At 38.4% G+C, this 14,892-nt stretch overlaps 1 protein-coding gene across 1 annotated transcript in view; it reads left to right on the top strand.

Moving 5' to 3' along the window:
- celsr3 (cadherin, EGF LAG seven-pass G-type receptor 3) overlaps positions 1-14,892 on the top strand; it is a 195,994-nt gene that overhangs the window by 16,734 nt on the left and 164,368 nt on the right. The window contains 1 exon segment of the mRNA XM_052017972.1: positions 9,587-10,225. Within this exon segment, the coding sequence (XP_051873932.1) occupies positions 9,587-10,225 (639 nt within the window).

The raw sequence follows: 14,892 nt of genomic DNA, 5'->3' as shown, positions 1-14,892 counted from the left end.
CATTGATGCTGACGGCACTGATGATGTATTAAATGGGTACTTTGCATCTGTCTTCACCAGGAAACAGGGTGCTTCCAAAGTAATAAAGGAGTAGACAGCTGAGACACTAGATACATTAAAAATTGGAAGCATAGAAGTCTCAGAAAAGTTGGCTGAACCCAAAGTAGGTAAGTCACCAAGCCCATATGGGATGCATCGTAGGATTTTGAGGGCAGTATGGGAGGAAATCATGGGTGGTGCCAGAAGACTAGTGAATAGTGAATGTTATTTGCTTGACCAAACAATAAGGAGTAAGTATAAATCCAGCAACTACAGGTGAGACAGTTTGCTCTCTGTGGTGGGAAAGCTTTGAGAAACATTGATCAGGGACAGCGCAAATAGTTGTCTGGAGGAAAATGGATGAAAACATGCCAAAATGGATTTGTTAAGAACTAATCATGTTTAACCAATTTGATAGAATATTTTGATGAGGTAATGGATGGAGTTGATGAGAGTAATGTAGTTAATGCGATGTACATGGACTTCCAGAAGGCTTTCAATAAGATAGTGCATAACAGGCTTATCAGCAAAGTTGAAGCATGTGGCATAAAGGGGCATTGGCAGCATGGATACAAAGTTGGCTCAATAATGGATTATACTGTGTCACGGTGAATGGTGTTTTCCCAGACTGGATGAAGGTGAATAGTAGCATTCGTCAGGGTCTTTGCTTTTTTTTGATCTATATTGATGTGCAAGTAACAGTTTCTGAATTTACACATGATGCAGAATTTGGCAGTGTTATGGGCTGCAAAGAGGATAGAAATAAAGATGCAGTAGAATATAAGTAGGTTGGTAGAATGGGCAGAAGAAGAATGAAGGGAGATAATAGAGGGAAAAAAGGCTGTACGAGGGACGTAGGAGCAGAGAGACGTGGGGCTATAGTTCATGAGTTGTTGAAAGTGGCAGAGCAGGTTGAGGAAGTGATTAATGAGTAAACAATTGTAGCCTTTTTTTAGGGGCATAGAATGTAAATTGTAGGGAAGTCATGCCGAACCTTTATAAAACACTAGTCTGGCCTCAGCTGGAGTATTGTGTTCATTTCTGGTTGTCCCATTACTGTAAGATTGTGGAGGCACTGGAGAAGGTCCAGAGGACATGTACAGGAATGGCTCCTGGGATGAAGGGCTAAAATTATAAGGGAATATTGGAGGGTCTGGGGCATTTTTCTTGGAGGAGAGATCTGTTAGAACACTAAGTCCTTGTTATCTGCTGCCTTATTGCAAGTTATAGCACATTCCTCCTGTGTAGTATCCTGTGAATCCTGGATTGCTTTTGATATGCTGTGCTGGCAAGTAGCAAAATATCAGTAGTCAGTATGTGGCCAGAATTGAGGTTGGGAATAGCGGAGGGGTCAGGCCAGAGCCTGTGTCCGGAATGCCTGTTTGTTTTAGTTTGTACTGACAAATTAAAACAAGAGTTGAAGCATACAAGCAAGTTGTTATATCCCTGGAAGGGGTTGACTGCTGTATATCATTGCAGCCTCATTGTCATTGCCAGAAGCCTTAGTGGTCCCCGCATTTTTGTTTGTTACCCGCAGGAAGTCTTTGCCCAATCCCTTTTGAATAATGAGGATTTAGTCTTTACAAAATGATGAGGGGTCTAGACAGGATGGATAGTGGGAGACTGGTCCTGTTGGTGGAGCATTTGAGGACTAGAGCTCATGGGTATAAACTAAAAGGGAAGAGAATTGAGAGTGACGTGAGGGAAAACATTTCTACACAGCGTTTGGAATGCATCGTCTGCAGATGTGGTGGAGGCAGCTTCCATATGTTCATGAGGGTATTGGAAAAATATGCAAGGGTGGTGAGGAGGGGCCAGACTGTAGAACGAGAGAGTTGCTCTGGTGGAGAGCCAATGCAGATACGATGGCCAAATGGCCACCTCCTCTGTTATAACCTTTCTATGATTCCATGATTTTATTGGATAAAAGTTGGAAATCCAATGTTCAATGAAGACTTCTGTCAGTTTTTCCAAATGAAAATTGACTGCATAACAACCAGTTCTCTCTTTGGATGCTTTTTCATTAATCAACAACTCTGCAGTGCTGGATCTGATAGCAGTTCAATTGTCCATCATTACACCCCTCGTGCATTGAGTGGATGGTGGGTGTTCTTCTGTTTGCTGAATGAAGTTTCCTGCTGTGCTTATTGAACTCTGACCCTTCCTGGAAAATGTATGACAACCAGTTGTTAGAGCTGTATGTATCTGGAATCCAGCAGTACGTTCGGAAGCTCAGCTGTGTCGGTACCTGTGAACAATCTCTGCTTTCTAAGCAATGAATATCAGACAGATTTCTAATTTTATGTATTATAAACTGTTGTAAAACTTACATTACTTTATCAAATGTTTCGCTATTTGTGGAATAATTTGTACAATCATATGGGAGTAATTCACAAGAATGTATTACCAAAATGTAGTTGAGGCTTCATTTTAACAGTAGTGGATCTGTGTCATTCTGTTGAATGGAGCATCTTAGCGAAGTGATCATTATTATGGTGTGTAACCTAATTGGTGTAAATCTGGGGGCACAGTCCTGTGCTGACTGAACATCAAAGGAGCAAAATGGCCATGACAACAAGGAGAGTGAAAATCAGAAGAATTCTTTTTCCATTTCTTGGATTAAATTAAATTTAAAATTTTTAAATTTAAATTTTTTTAAAGATAATTTACCCTATGGTTGTCTGAATGGAGCCAATAATAATGTTTTAAAGGAAAATGGCTAAGCCCATTGAACAGTGTTTAAGTGACTTGATCAATGGAAGTGCTAGCTGCTTCCTCATTCCATGATCATTCCATGTCGCTGCCTGATTTGTCATTTCAGTGGCATGCCAATCTTGATTTGTCCTTCCCAGGGCACCAATGCTGGCTTTAAGGTTATGGGTGGGAGGTTCAGGGGAGATGTCAGGGGGAGGTTTTTCACCCAGAGAGTGGTTGGTGCATGGAATGCACTGCCTGGGGTGGTGGTGGAGGCAGATATATTGGACAGGTTCAAGAGTTTGTTGGATAGGCACATGGAGGAATGTGAGATAGAGGGATATGCGGGAGGAAAGGGTTAGATAGTGTGAGGGTGGTTTGATGGACGGCACAACACGGTGGGCCGAAGGGCCTGTTTTATGCTGTATGGTTCTATGGTAAGAAATGATAGGCTATACAATGGAATGGATCACAGGAGCACTATAAAGATAGACTGGTGTTATTACAAGAGTCTTTTGGGCTTGTGTGAACTCGCAGAGCTCTTTCATGGATTGAAGAATTGCATTTGAACCTGAAAAAGGTTGAGGCAGCAACCAAAGATGCACTTTAAACTCATGTCCATATCATAAATGCATACTCACTTTATATCCATTTATTGCTTCTTACCATGTAGGTGGTTGACCATCTTCTAAACTGAGTTTTTGTCTCCTGCTCTGAAGCAATTTATTCTATACAACGTGACTTCTTGAACAGTATCCACTTCTACTTTGCTTCCATGGGGCGGTGGACAAAGTACTGTAATTGTCATCCTTTGATCACCACTTTGATAATTAATTGCCTCACTCTGGGTTTGCCATCATTTTGCTTAAAGCAATCGTGCAGAAATTGTTTTGTATGTTGTACGTAAGGGAAGTGACAACCCGAGACAAATCCTTTAATTGTTGCAACAAAGCAGCAATTGCAAGGATTCTTGCATAGTGTGATTTACTGCAAAAACAGCAGCTCAACAAACTTAATTGTTAGCTTTTGTAAAGAATGCTACTTTTTAAAAATTTTTAATGTATTCAATATAAGACTGCATGGTAAGCTCAGAGGCTGAACATAGTGGTTGAAGTATGTAAAGTACAAATGGAGATGGATAGCTCCTTCATGTTTGTAGCAACACAGTTAACAGGTATTGTTGATTCACTGCTGAATGCTTTCCAGTTCTGGTCTATTAGAGGTAATGCATTAGCACAGTGTCAGTATAATACAAGTAAGATCCAATTTATGGCCACATCTTTAATAGAATTGCTATAGACATCCTGCTGTGTGCAGAATTCCTTGGACTGGCCCATAATTTACCTCAGAACTGCTCTGTGACTTTCAACATTTGTTCCGACAAATCACTTTCCTTGCATGTACCTTGCTGCTTGTTCTGCCACATTAAGGTTAATGGAAATATATAATGTTATTGAAGCCACCTTGCCATCTCTGTGCACCTGTGGATTAGATGCAGAGGAGTGCTCTTGCAGCCTTTCACCCTCTTGAGTTGGGTGTTGAGGCCTTAGATGAAGTAGTGTAGAAGACTGGTTCCTGGATCACCCTAATAGACTTTGGTCAAAGGCAGAGCTTTCAAGTCAAATGTCTCCATTCAGAGACTGCTTTTAAAAACTATTAAAAATTGAAGTAAAAAAATTAAAAACTTGAAAGACTTAAATAGTTAAAAAACGCTAAGGCATGAAGTAAAATACTTGCCTCCCTTTGCCTCCTAATCCATGGGCCTCGAACAACTCTAGAAATCAAAGGGCTGTGATGTTATGGCAAATCTGAATAAATTATACATGGTTTTGAATCAGAATAGATATAAATGGGTGATGTACCAATGTGGAGGCAGTAGTCATTGGTAAGACTTGGACATTTGACACTGGCAGTACACATACAGACTTAAAGTTTTCATGGTTGAAGTTGCTGCTTTCAAATGAAACTCATGATTCTAGCCAGTAAGATTCATCTAAGCATTTTATTGGTCTAATTTTGCAGTCAGCAATGACATGATTGAGCGAGCCATTGAGCTTAAAAAAAACTTGCCCACATAGAACCACTGGTATCTACTTTCGCTTCTCCAAAAACTGGTTGCTGTTTGATGTCAGTTCAGAAGGGTCCCTGCAGTTCAACAATCATGCTTGGAGCATAGCCCGAAGAATTGTTCTTCTGCATTTAAGAATTCTTACAGCAAACTAGGACATGCATGTATAATTTACAGCATGTATTTCAAATGTTTTATGGATAATGAAATAAAGATTAGAAAATATATACGATTAAGATAACTGAGATAACCATTTTTTGATTTTATAATAAATGATTTATTAGTGGGGGGGATGGGGGGAAGAATTACAATCCCTGTGCATAAAATAGTATTTTAGGGACTGAGAGTTTGCTAGGAAATAGTTATGGATCAGTATATTATTCACAAATCAGTTGTACTTCATGCAGCAAGGCAAAACATTTTCATGTACTTTCTGCAATGAGAATAGTATGTATAAACCAGAACTTTTCATCAAAAAAAAAGCTGGAAACCTTCAGCTGGTCATCAGCATCGGTAGAAAGAGAAACAGTTAATGTTTCAGGTGTGGGGATCCTTCACTGGAACTGCAGTTGAAATGTTAACTTTTTCTCTTTCCACGGATGCTGCCTGACCAGCTGAAGGTTTCCAGCATGGTCTGTTTTTATTTCCGATTTCAAGCATTTATAGGTTTTTGAATTTATGAATTTTTTATCACTGTTTTATATTTTTGACTGCAGTGGACAAGGCTAAAATATAGTGCAGCTTATGGAAGAGCACTTAATCACCACCAACAGCTTCAGGAATTTTCCATAAATTATGCAAGTGTGGAAATCCTGAAATTACTTCCTGTTTCATTGTGTATTAATACAAGTGCTGATGGTTTCACCATCATTACAAATTCAAAATCCAATTCAGCCTTTAATAAGTTGTCTCTCTCAGTGGCTCAGTATTTTTGTATTGACTGTTTTACTATTCTGCCTGGTGAGCACAGATACAGCCTTGAATCATAAATCAATATTTAGTTATGTTTCAGGGCATATTTTAGGTTACATTTTATTGCTTTTCTTTGTGGAAGCATATATCAAGATATAAACAAGCAAGCATCTATCTGAAACAAAATAAAATGTCAAGCATTTTGGGGTCAGTTTTCTTGTATGCCATTTGTTCACTCATAGTAGATACTGATAATTCTTTTTGCCTTCTGCTCTGATCTCTACTGAGCCTGGACGCTTTTCTGGATTCAGTACATAAATGTGACACATACGTACCACCTGGGGCTTCCATCTCAGATTCATTGCATGTTCCATTTTGGAAATGGAACTTTCTATAGCTTGTGGGGCCAATTAGAATTTTGCTTTGCCATTTAATTCTGAGTGGTTGAAACTATTTCCACTCACAAAATGCAGCTCTGTTATTCTCTAATTTAAATTAAGTCCACTGAGGCTTAACGTAAATTGTTGGTTGCCTCTTCACAGAGACTAAAGAAACGAATTCCATAACTCCTTAATATTAGGATTAAATTCCTTCATTGTGAATGGTTGGCTAATGCTATCCTTGTTAGTCAAGCTATTGTGCTAGGCATTGCATTGTCACTTCAGTTTATTTAAATATCCTCGTTTGTTTGGTCTGAAGCTTCTCATTGCTAATCATTTTTCCTCTGAGCTTTCCACTTGACTTTCCAAGTCTCTGCTGCTTCTTAACAGTCCAGCAATCTGCACACTAGCATGAAAATTGGCCAGATAGCATTATGCCTTCATTCTATTCCATTATTGTAGGACCATTAAATAGTTTACGTTATTCCCCAATTCACCAGGCAGAAAATGCATTACATCAAGTCAGACACTGATTTTGTACACTACCCAGTTTTATTGTCCATTGCTTTCAATAAAAAGTTAGGTTGGGTGGGCTTCAGACCAGCATTGCACCAAGTCCAGTAATTTTTTTGATGAATGGATTAGTTTAGCTTTCTCTTTCAATTTAATAAGACCTCTGCTTTTTAAAGAACTTGGACAAGATTTTACGTACGATGCACTGAATCTCTATGGAATGGAAATTTTTTTAAAAAAGTTTTGTTATATTAATTATTTTGGTAGTATATGAGTTATAAAAAGACATACCCAAACTGTTCAGTACTTTGGTCAGACCACATCATGAGTCGAGGTCCAGATGTGGTTTAACCAAAGTACTAAAGACATTGAAGTCACGGAAGCAGCCAAGAAAATAGAGTTGAGGCTGATTCTGAGCTTTACAGTTACGGAATCATAGAATTTTAGCAGAGAGAATGAGGCCGTGTGTCCATGCCAGTTGGGAAAGAGCTACCCAACCTAATCCTACCTTCCAACTGATCGGTACCTCTCCATGTACACATCCAGGCAAATTTTTAATGTAATGAAGATATCTGCCTCTAACATCCTTTCAGTTCCATATCCCCACCACCTGCTTCGTGGAAAAGATATCTCCCCTCAAACCTTCCACCAATTTAAATCTCTGCCCATGGCTTTTGAGCTCCCAACTAAGGGAATTATGTCCTTCCTATTTAACTAAGCCCTTCAATAATCTTATGCAACTCAATTAAGTCTCCCCTTAACCTCCTCTGTTCCAAAGGAAACAACCAATCTTTCCTCTGAGTTACATCCATAGACTGAAAAGGTACAGCCTTTTAAGCCATAAGAGAATATGCCTGAGAGGTGTTTTTCTGGAGCAGTGAAACTGTATACAAAAAGTAAATCCAGACTATAGTATAAAATTAGAGATATAGGGCAGAGGTTGATGGCAGTTTTATTTTTTTTAATAAAGTAAATATCAGACAGGTATCTCAGTGTTCTTCAGACACACAGTACTCTGCATATTATGGATTCGGATGGAGAGGAAACTTCCCAGAATCATTTAGGAGTTTTTTGATGTCATATTTGTAAGGACTAGCTAGTGAACTAAGATGGACCTTGAGCCATGAGGTTTTACAGCTGATCCTTTAGCAACTCATATTGATAGAACCAAGAAAAATTGGGTTTGAGACTTATATAGGTGTAAGCGTTGTTCAGCTGCTGTGTTTGTTGTTTAAACCTTAATTCTAATTCTTTTTCAATCTCTGATTTGAATGGACTTTAAAAACAAGTTCCAAACATATGAATATGACAGGCAGGAAGCCAATATGTGATCCACTGACCCTGTTGTATATCAACGTAGTTCACTTATGCAAGGCAATCTCTTGGGCAAAGTGCAGGGAAAAAGAACTAGACCAATTCACAGGAGAATTAAAATCTGTGAAGTTCCTCTTTCACACCTGAAAGTGTTGAAATAAATCCTTGGAGACCTGGTGCTAGGATACCCATTCATTACATAATAAACTTGTCATCTCACTTTGAACATGTTCAATGAATGAAATTTCACAATACAATTCATAATTTTGTCTCAAATGTCGAGTCCTCTGTGACAGGAACACTCCTAATGTCTAACCTAGTTGCATGCTTGCATGTCTCTTGGGTTTCAATAACCTAGCTAACTCGCATAGCTAAACCAAATTTAATTGTTTCATTACCTGAACTACTCATGTCCGCCACCAATGCTGTCCTTGGTTTAATGAGAGATTATACATTCAACTCGCCACTTGAGGGCAATTAGAGGGCTAAATCCATATGCTTCATTTGTGATACCCTGAATAAAATTTGTACTTACATGGTCCCTTAGTGCTTCAGGATTATTTTTGAAGTGCTATGGTGACTATAAAGCAGGCAAATTCAATAGCCCATTTATTCACAGTAGGAGTGCAGCAGCAGCAAGTGACAGAACGTAGGTGATTTGTTTCTTTGTTGACTTTGGTCAGGTGATGTTAGATCAATACATTGGGCTCCCTCCCAAAGCTAGAAGTGTTTGCATTCAACTCACTCTCAAGATTCTACAGCCAAGATGCAAATGTTCAACAAGGACAGAAGAGTTGTAGGTTTAGTTGAAACAAATGCAAGAGAGAGACTCAGCAGCAACATTGAGATGGAATCAGTGGTTTGTTCTGATTCACGTTAGGTAAAATTTCAATGAGCATACAGTTGAGATGAACTATTCGTCCCAGCTGGTCCATGATGGTCCATGATAGTCCATGCTTCGCATGTGACTCTGCTCACCTCTCTTCATCTAGCCCTATCAGTGTGACCTTTTTTTGTTTCTCCCTTGCATGTGTATCTAGCTTGCCTTTCTGATGTTTGAGGTCCTGATTCACAAATTTTAGGTTGATGTTTCAGTGCAGTGCTGTTGGAGATGCCATCGTTTGAATGAGATGTGAAATTTGAGGTCCTATTAGACCTCCAGGGTGCATGTATTTAAAGAAGACCAGCTGTATTCCCCTGATATCCTTGTCAATGTTGCTCCTTCAGCAACATCATGAAAACAGTTTACCCAATTAGTATCTGATGGCTGTTTCTGGATCTTACCTCGCACAAATCGCTTAGCACATTTCCTACATTATAAAGGTTGTCTGTAGTTATATGTGTATAGTGTCTTGAAATTGTCTTTAGTTACAAGCCTTCTCCTGATATTGTCAGTGATTAAAGTTGAGTTCTGTGTCCTGTAATACCTTATCCTCATTGCAAACAATGAAATGAAATTAGGGAAAATGATGCATGTGATATGGAATTAGTGTGGTTTAGTCAAATGTCATTTGAAAAATATCGGTCATTTTAGATCATTAATAACATGTCCTAGGAATACCAGTTCACCTACAAATTTTATATAAAAGGAATAAAAGTTTTTTAAAAAATGATCGCAGTTGTTTATTCCTGAGCTAATTGAATTATTTTGTTTATCCATTTTCAGATGGGATTCACAGCGTGACAGCACAGTGTGTGCTGAGAGTAATTGTCATTACAGAGGAAATGTTGATCAACAGTATTACAGTGCGCCTAGAAAACATGTCACAGGAACGCTTTCTGTCTCCATTATTGAATCGCTTTGTGGAAGGTCTGGCAGCGGTCTTGTCTGCCCCCAAGGAGGACATCTTTGTTTTCAACATACAAAATGACACGGATGTCAGCGGGAGCATTCTGAATGTCAGTTTTTCTGCTCTGGTTCCAGGTGGGAGCCAGAGCCAGTTCTTCTCCTCAGAGGAGCTTCAAGAACAGCTATATATGAATCGGATGCTGCTGACCTCTGTCTCTATGCTGGAGGTCCTCCCATTTGATGACAATGTCTGCCTGAGGGAGCCCTGTGAAAACTACATGAAATGTATCTCAGTGCTGAAGTTTGACAGCTCTTCTACATTCATCGCATCAGGCTCCATGCTTTTCCGGTCCATCCACCCCATCACAGGGCTTCGCTGCCGTTGTCCACCAGGATTTACTGGAGATTACTGTGAGACAGAGATCAACCTTTGCTACTCAAATCCCTGCCAGAATTCTGGAGTATGTAGCCGCAGAGAGGGTGGATACACGTGCATTTGTCGAGAAGAGTTCACAGGTTAGTAAAACTGGAATTATTTTGTATCACACTGAAGTAATTGTGTCTTGGTTTTAAAATCAATTTATTAACAATATGGCTGTGCAAATTTTAATGTATGCAATCTTCCTAAAACACATATTTCTTTCAAAGAAGAAGCTAGTTGAATGTCAGCAGCTTTGCACTACCAAAAAAAGAACCAAAACCTTGCAGATTTGTCAGTTACTGCATTATTTCCAATGCTCCATACCTTTGCAGTGTCCTGTTGGTTTCAAGTTGTGATCAAGACAGCAGTCATCCATTCCTATTACAAGACCAGCATCAGCTGCTCCCCAAATCCTTAGTATGATCACTAGTCACCCAGTGAAGGTTATGTTGTCCATCTAGTGCGCAGTGCATCATGTGTGAATAGTGTCAATAATGTTAACACCATATTTTGAATCCACTGAGGCATTGTAAATTGTATGGGTCAGCTTCTGGCATTTGGAAATCTGTTTCTGCGATATGCCGTGGGCATTATTCCTTGCATGTTCTTAAAGTAAATATTCTCATAAACAAGTATTGATATTATATGTTTTAGAACAGCATTTCCCTTTGGCCTCATCTTCTAACTAATCAGATTTTTTTGAAGACATCCAGTGTAGGCTTTTTGTTAATTTAGTTTCAGTTCCTCTGGAGTAGAAAATGCAAAAACTCCGTTTGACAAACTTTTTATGATTCCAGTTTTATTTCTGTAACAAATGTCACTGTCTAACACCTTCCAGTCCCTTGGATTTTAAATTATTATGAAAGCTAAGTTTTTGACATTGGATATTAGGTCCGTCCATTCATTTTTTCTAGAGTTAAATGACTGCAATTACATTTATAGTTATATTTATTGAACGTCTGCATTGTAGATCCCTGCAGACTATCTGAGATTAAGTTCTTTGCTTAATGTGTGCAAAGGAAACAAAACACCTCTGGCTTATTTTGAACTTTACCACTACAGCTTCTCTCCTTTAAATTGGGCCAAAAGGTCTATTATGGATTGGTTCTGGATTACCTGTGTTTCATAATGAGTCCTCAAGAGAAATAAACAATTCCTCTTCCACCTTATCCATTTCTTGATTAAGTTCTTAGTGCAAAGCCAGACTGAATTCCTGTATTGGAGGTGGGGGTTAGAGCTCACGGCAGCCCTATTAATTTCAGTTGCCAAATGAAGCTTATCACAGGAATTACAAGGTCTGTAATTAGGTGTTGCTCATTTCAAGTACAAGCTAAAGAAATCTGCACACTAGGTGAAAATAATTTTGGACTTTTTTTGGTCCTTTCTAAAATAAAAATATTTCACTTTCTGCTTCTGTGCCATATTTCCCAATAGGATAGAGGGCCATTTGCTCCCGATTTCTTTACTGAAGTGTTTGGAAGCAATTTATTATTGCTATTTAGTGTACAGTGACAAATGGAGGTTTTATTTGGGACTTTTGCTTTTCAATAATCATCAATGATGTGGTTAGCTGTTAAATCTGGTAACTTAACAATTTTTAATGATAACAGGGTATCTGGACAGAGTAAATAAATATAGGGAATTAAGCAGAATTTTAAACTATCTAGTCTAAGTAAGCAAATAGACTTTCAATGGTACATGGAAGTTAATGTAGATAAAGTGAGGTAATATATGTGATAATGTAAATCAGCAGCCATGTGCACTTGATAAAGTGGCCCTAATTTGAGATGGTGTCTGTTCGTTATAGGATTTGCAATTATAGCGATGCCGCTTCAAATGCTGAGAAAGGAATTCAAAATGTCACGGCATTGACATCAGCCAAGTGTGAAGCCTTAAAATATGGGCATCAGATGGAGGAATAGCTAATCAGAATGAAAACTCCATATTGAATCCGTCAGTCATGGAAATTATCCTGTAACTTCTCAAAACCATAGGCTGATGTTCAACGGTCATGTGGGTAAAAACAATAGACCAGAACACTGGCAAGCAGCCAGGTGAATCCTGCTGGTGACATTGCATATCCTGAACCAGTGAACTCTCAGAAAAGAACTGCAGGAGGAACTCTGATCTAGTTAGCTAATGGTTGGTGGGCCACCAGTCCTATAGCCCAATGTTGTTTTCCAACATTATTAAGTTGGAATAAATAGGTATTGTTATTTGTACCTATACCACCTTTTCCCTAATTTTTCTTTAATGCTCCGTTATAACCTGTAAAGCAGTTTTATCTCATACAAGTTTGATTACTATGTGATATTTCTCATCCTTTAAGCATTTCCAATCTCGTCTTTTGATATCTATCTGATCTGTCTCCCTGCTAAATACTGAAAAAGGTAATAATTTAACACTACTGCCCTGGTTTTATTCAGTCCAACCTTTTGTGGGCCAATTTCCAATTTTTGTATTTTGTTTTGTTTGTAAATAACTTAATTACAGAGTTCCTCTTTGCTTTCCTAATAATTTCCTTCTCTCATCTCATTGCATTCTTTTGTTATTCTTTCCTCTGTTGTCCATGTATTTTACAAGCTGAGTGTGCCTCGTAACCAAAGATTTTCCCATATGTCAGATACTAATTTGTGGTGCCCACATTATTTGCCAATATTATTATCCATTTACTTTACTAGATTCTGCTTTCAGCTCCTCAGAATTGCTTTTTATTTCAGTCTTCATCAATCTAGTTCCTTCTCAAATATTGTCTTGTACACTGTATCATGCTGACAATTGCTTTGATGCTTTCCCACTTTCACTTCTCCATCAATCCAGGCTACCTCCTTTCCCAGTACCTGATCCTATGAAAAGCAGTCTTTATTCCCACCCCAGCTCTTCAAAGATGGTTTCTTTCAATGTAGTTTCAAAGCCAATTTAAACAAATAAATAATCTTCTCATTCTTACACTCTCAGAGTCTTTTAATCTATCTCTTAACTCTGGATGCACCCTCAAAAGGAGCTCTTCACTTTTCCAGCCAATCTTGCTTGTTTTGAAATGAACCTAAACAATAGGATATTTTCCCTTTCAACCTTCCTCTCCAGCCTTTCTTCTGATAGACAGCAGCAACAACATATTGTAGGACTCTAATTTGTGACTGCGGAAAATGCTGTTATTTCCTCTAATTTTAGAGTGCCCCATCATTAATACATTTCTAGTCCACACCTTATAACTTCTCCAACTTCCTATTTGGGCAGCCTTTTGAGGCATAATACCATGTTGTATATTATGTCCATCTATCTTGTCTTTCTCATTGTCTTCATAGGTAATAAGTGCATCATACATGTTGGACTACAGCAATACATGTGGGATTTCCTTCTCAACCTCTTTTGCGTCTTCACCTTCATGAATTCATTTGGGATGTGACTGTGTTCTGGATGAAACTTTCCAGGAATTCTTCCTCCCTTATTTTTCAGAATGTCTCTATTTGCACTCCAGTTCACACACTCCAAGCCAGACTGATTTAAGGCTGAGGCATTTCCTGGATAAAGTAGGAGTTAAGATTCTAAAATGGGGTCAGACTGATTTTACTGGACTGAGAAGTGATTTAGCAGATGTGGATTGGAAGCAGCCACTTGAAGATAAATCAGTCTCGGAGCAATGTTGTATTATTGTTTCTAAAGGGAAGAACAGATAAACAAAGTAATTATAGGCCAATTGGTTTAATTGGTGACCGGCAAATTATTGCTAGGGGAGTGTATAAACCTTCATTTAAAGAGGTACAAATTAATCAGGGATAATCAGCAATGATTTGTTAAGGAAACATAGTATCTGACTAACTTGATTGAATTTTTTGAAGAGGGAAAAAGGAAGGTTGAAGTGGGTAATGTATTTGTTATACAGTAGAATTCCTATAATCTGTTGCCTTTGGGACTTTGATACCAGACTGGCAGACTTTCCAGAGTGTTGGATGTTACTCCTATTAATATGCCAACACGCTTTTAATTCACTTTCTTTTTGGATGTAAAACAATAGTATAATAAAATTTTCGGTGAATCCAGTGAGTTTAAAGGGAATGTGGAAAAAGAGGCCCCCAGTGAGCCTAAAGGCTGTACAGGAAATGGGACCCTGTTTAAAAGAGGTGTGGGAAACAGCACCCAGTATGCCAGATACTGAACCAACAGGATTTCTAAATAATTAGATATCAGTGTTTCAGAGTTTTAATGTTGTTCTGACAACAGCTTCCAAACCCATTACCTCTACCACCATGAAGCATCAGGACACCAAGCACATGGGAACAACACTTCCTGCAGGTTCCCTTGCAAATAAACACACCATCAGTCTTGGGAATAATGACTGTAATGGTCACTAATATGGCGTAAATAGTTTATGCAAGGAGTGACCCTGAGAGGACCAATGGCCTTTACGCATTCCCTGCTGCTCAAGCTTCCTGTAAATTAATTGTGTAGAATTCATGAAGTTTTTTTTATATATACAAATGGTCAAAATAGAAGCAGCTGACAATTCTAACAACACTCCTGATTCTACGAGAGTGAATAGTTAATAGCCATGTATGCATCAAGTAGGAATGGATGAATTATTATTGAGTTTTCAGTTATTTTCCAATATAATATTTGAATGAGAGCTTGTGTAAAATTACAATGCAACACTGATTTTCCTAGTGGGGTAGAAACTAGGGGTAGGGACAAGGCCAGTCTTTTAAATACATAAATTGTTAGTCCTGGTGAGACAAAATAATTAATTTAAAACCAAGTCCCT

Source organism: Pristis pectinata, chromosome 6 (genome assembly GCF_009764475.1).
Source record: "Pristis pectinata isolate sPriPec2 chromosome 6, sPriPec2.1.pri, whole genome shotgun sequence".
NCBI classification, from domain to species: Eukaryota; Metazoa; Chordata; class Chondrichthyes; order Rhinopristiformes; family Pristidae; genus Pristis; species Pristis pectinata.
The sequence above is the reverse complement of the archived record's forward strand: the minus strand, read 5'-3'. Positions and strand labels throughout refer to the sequence as shown.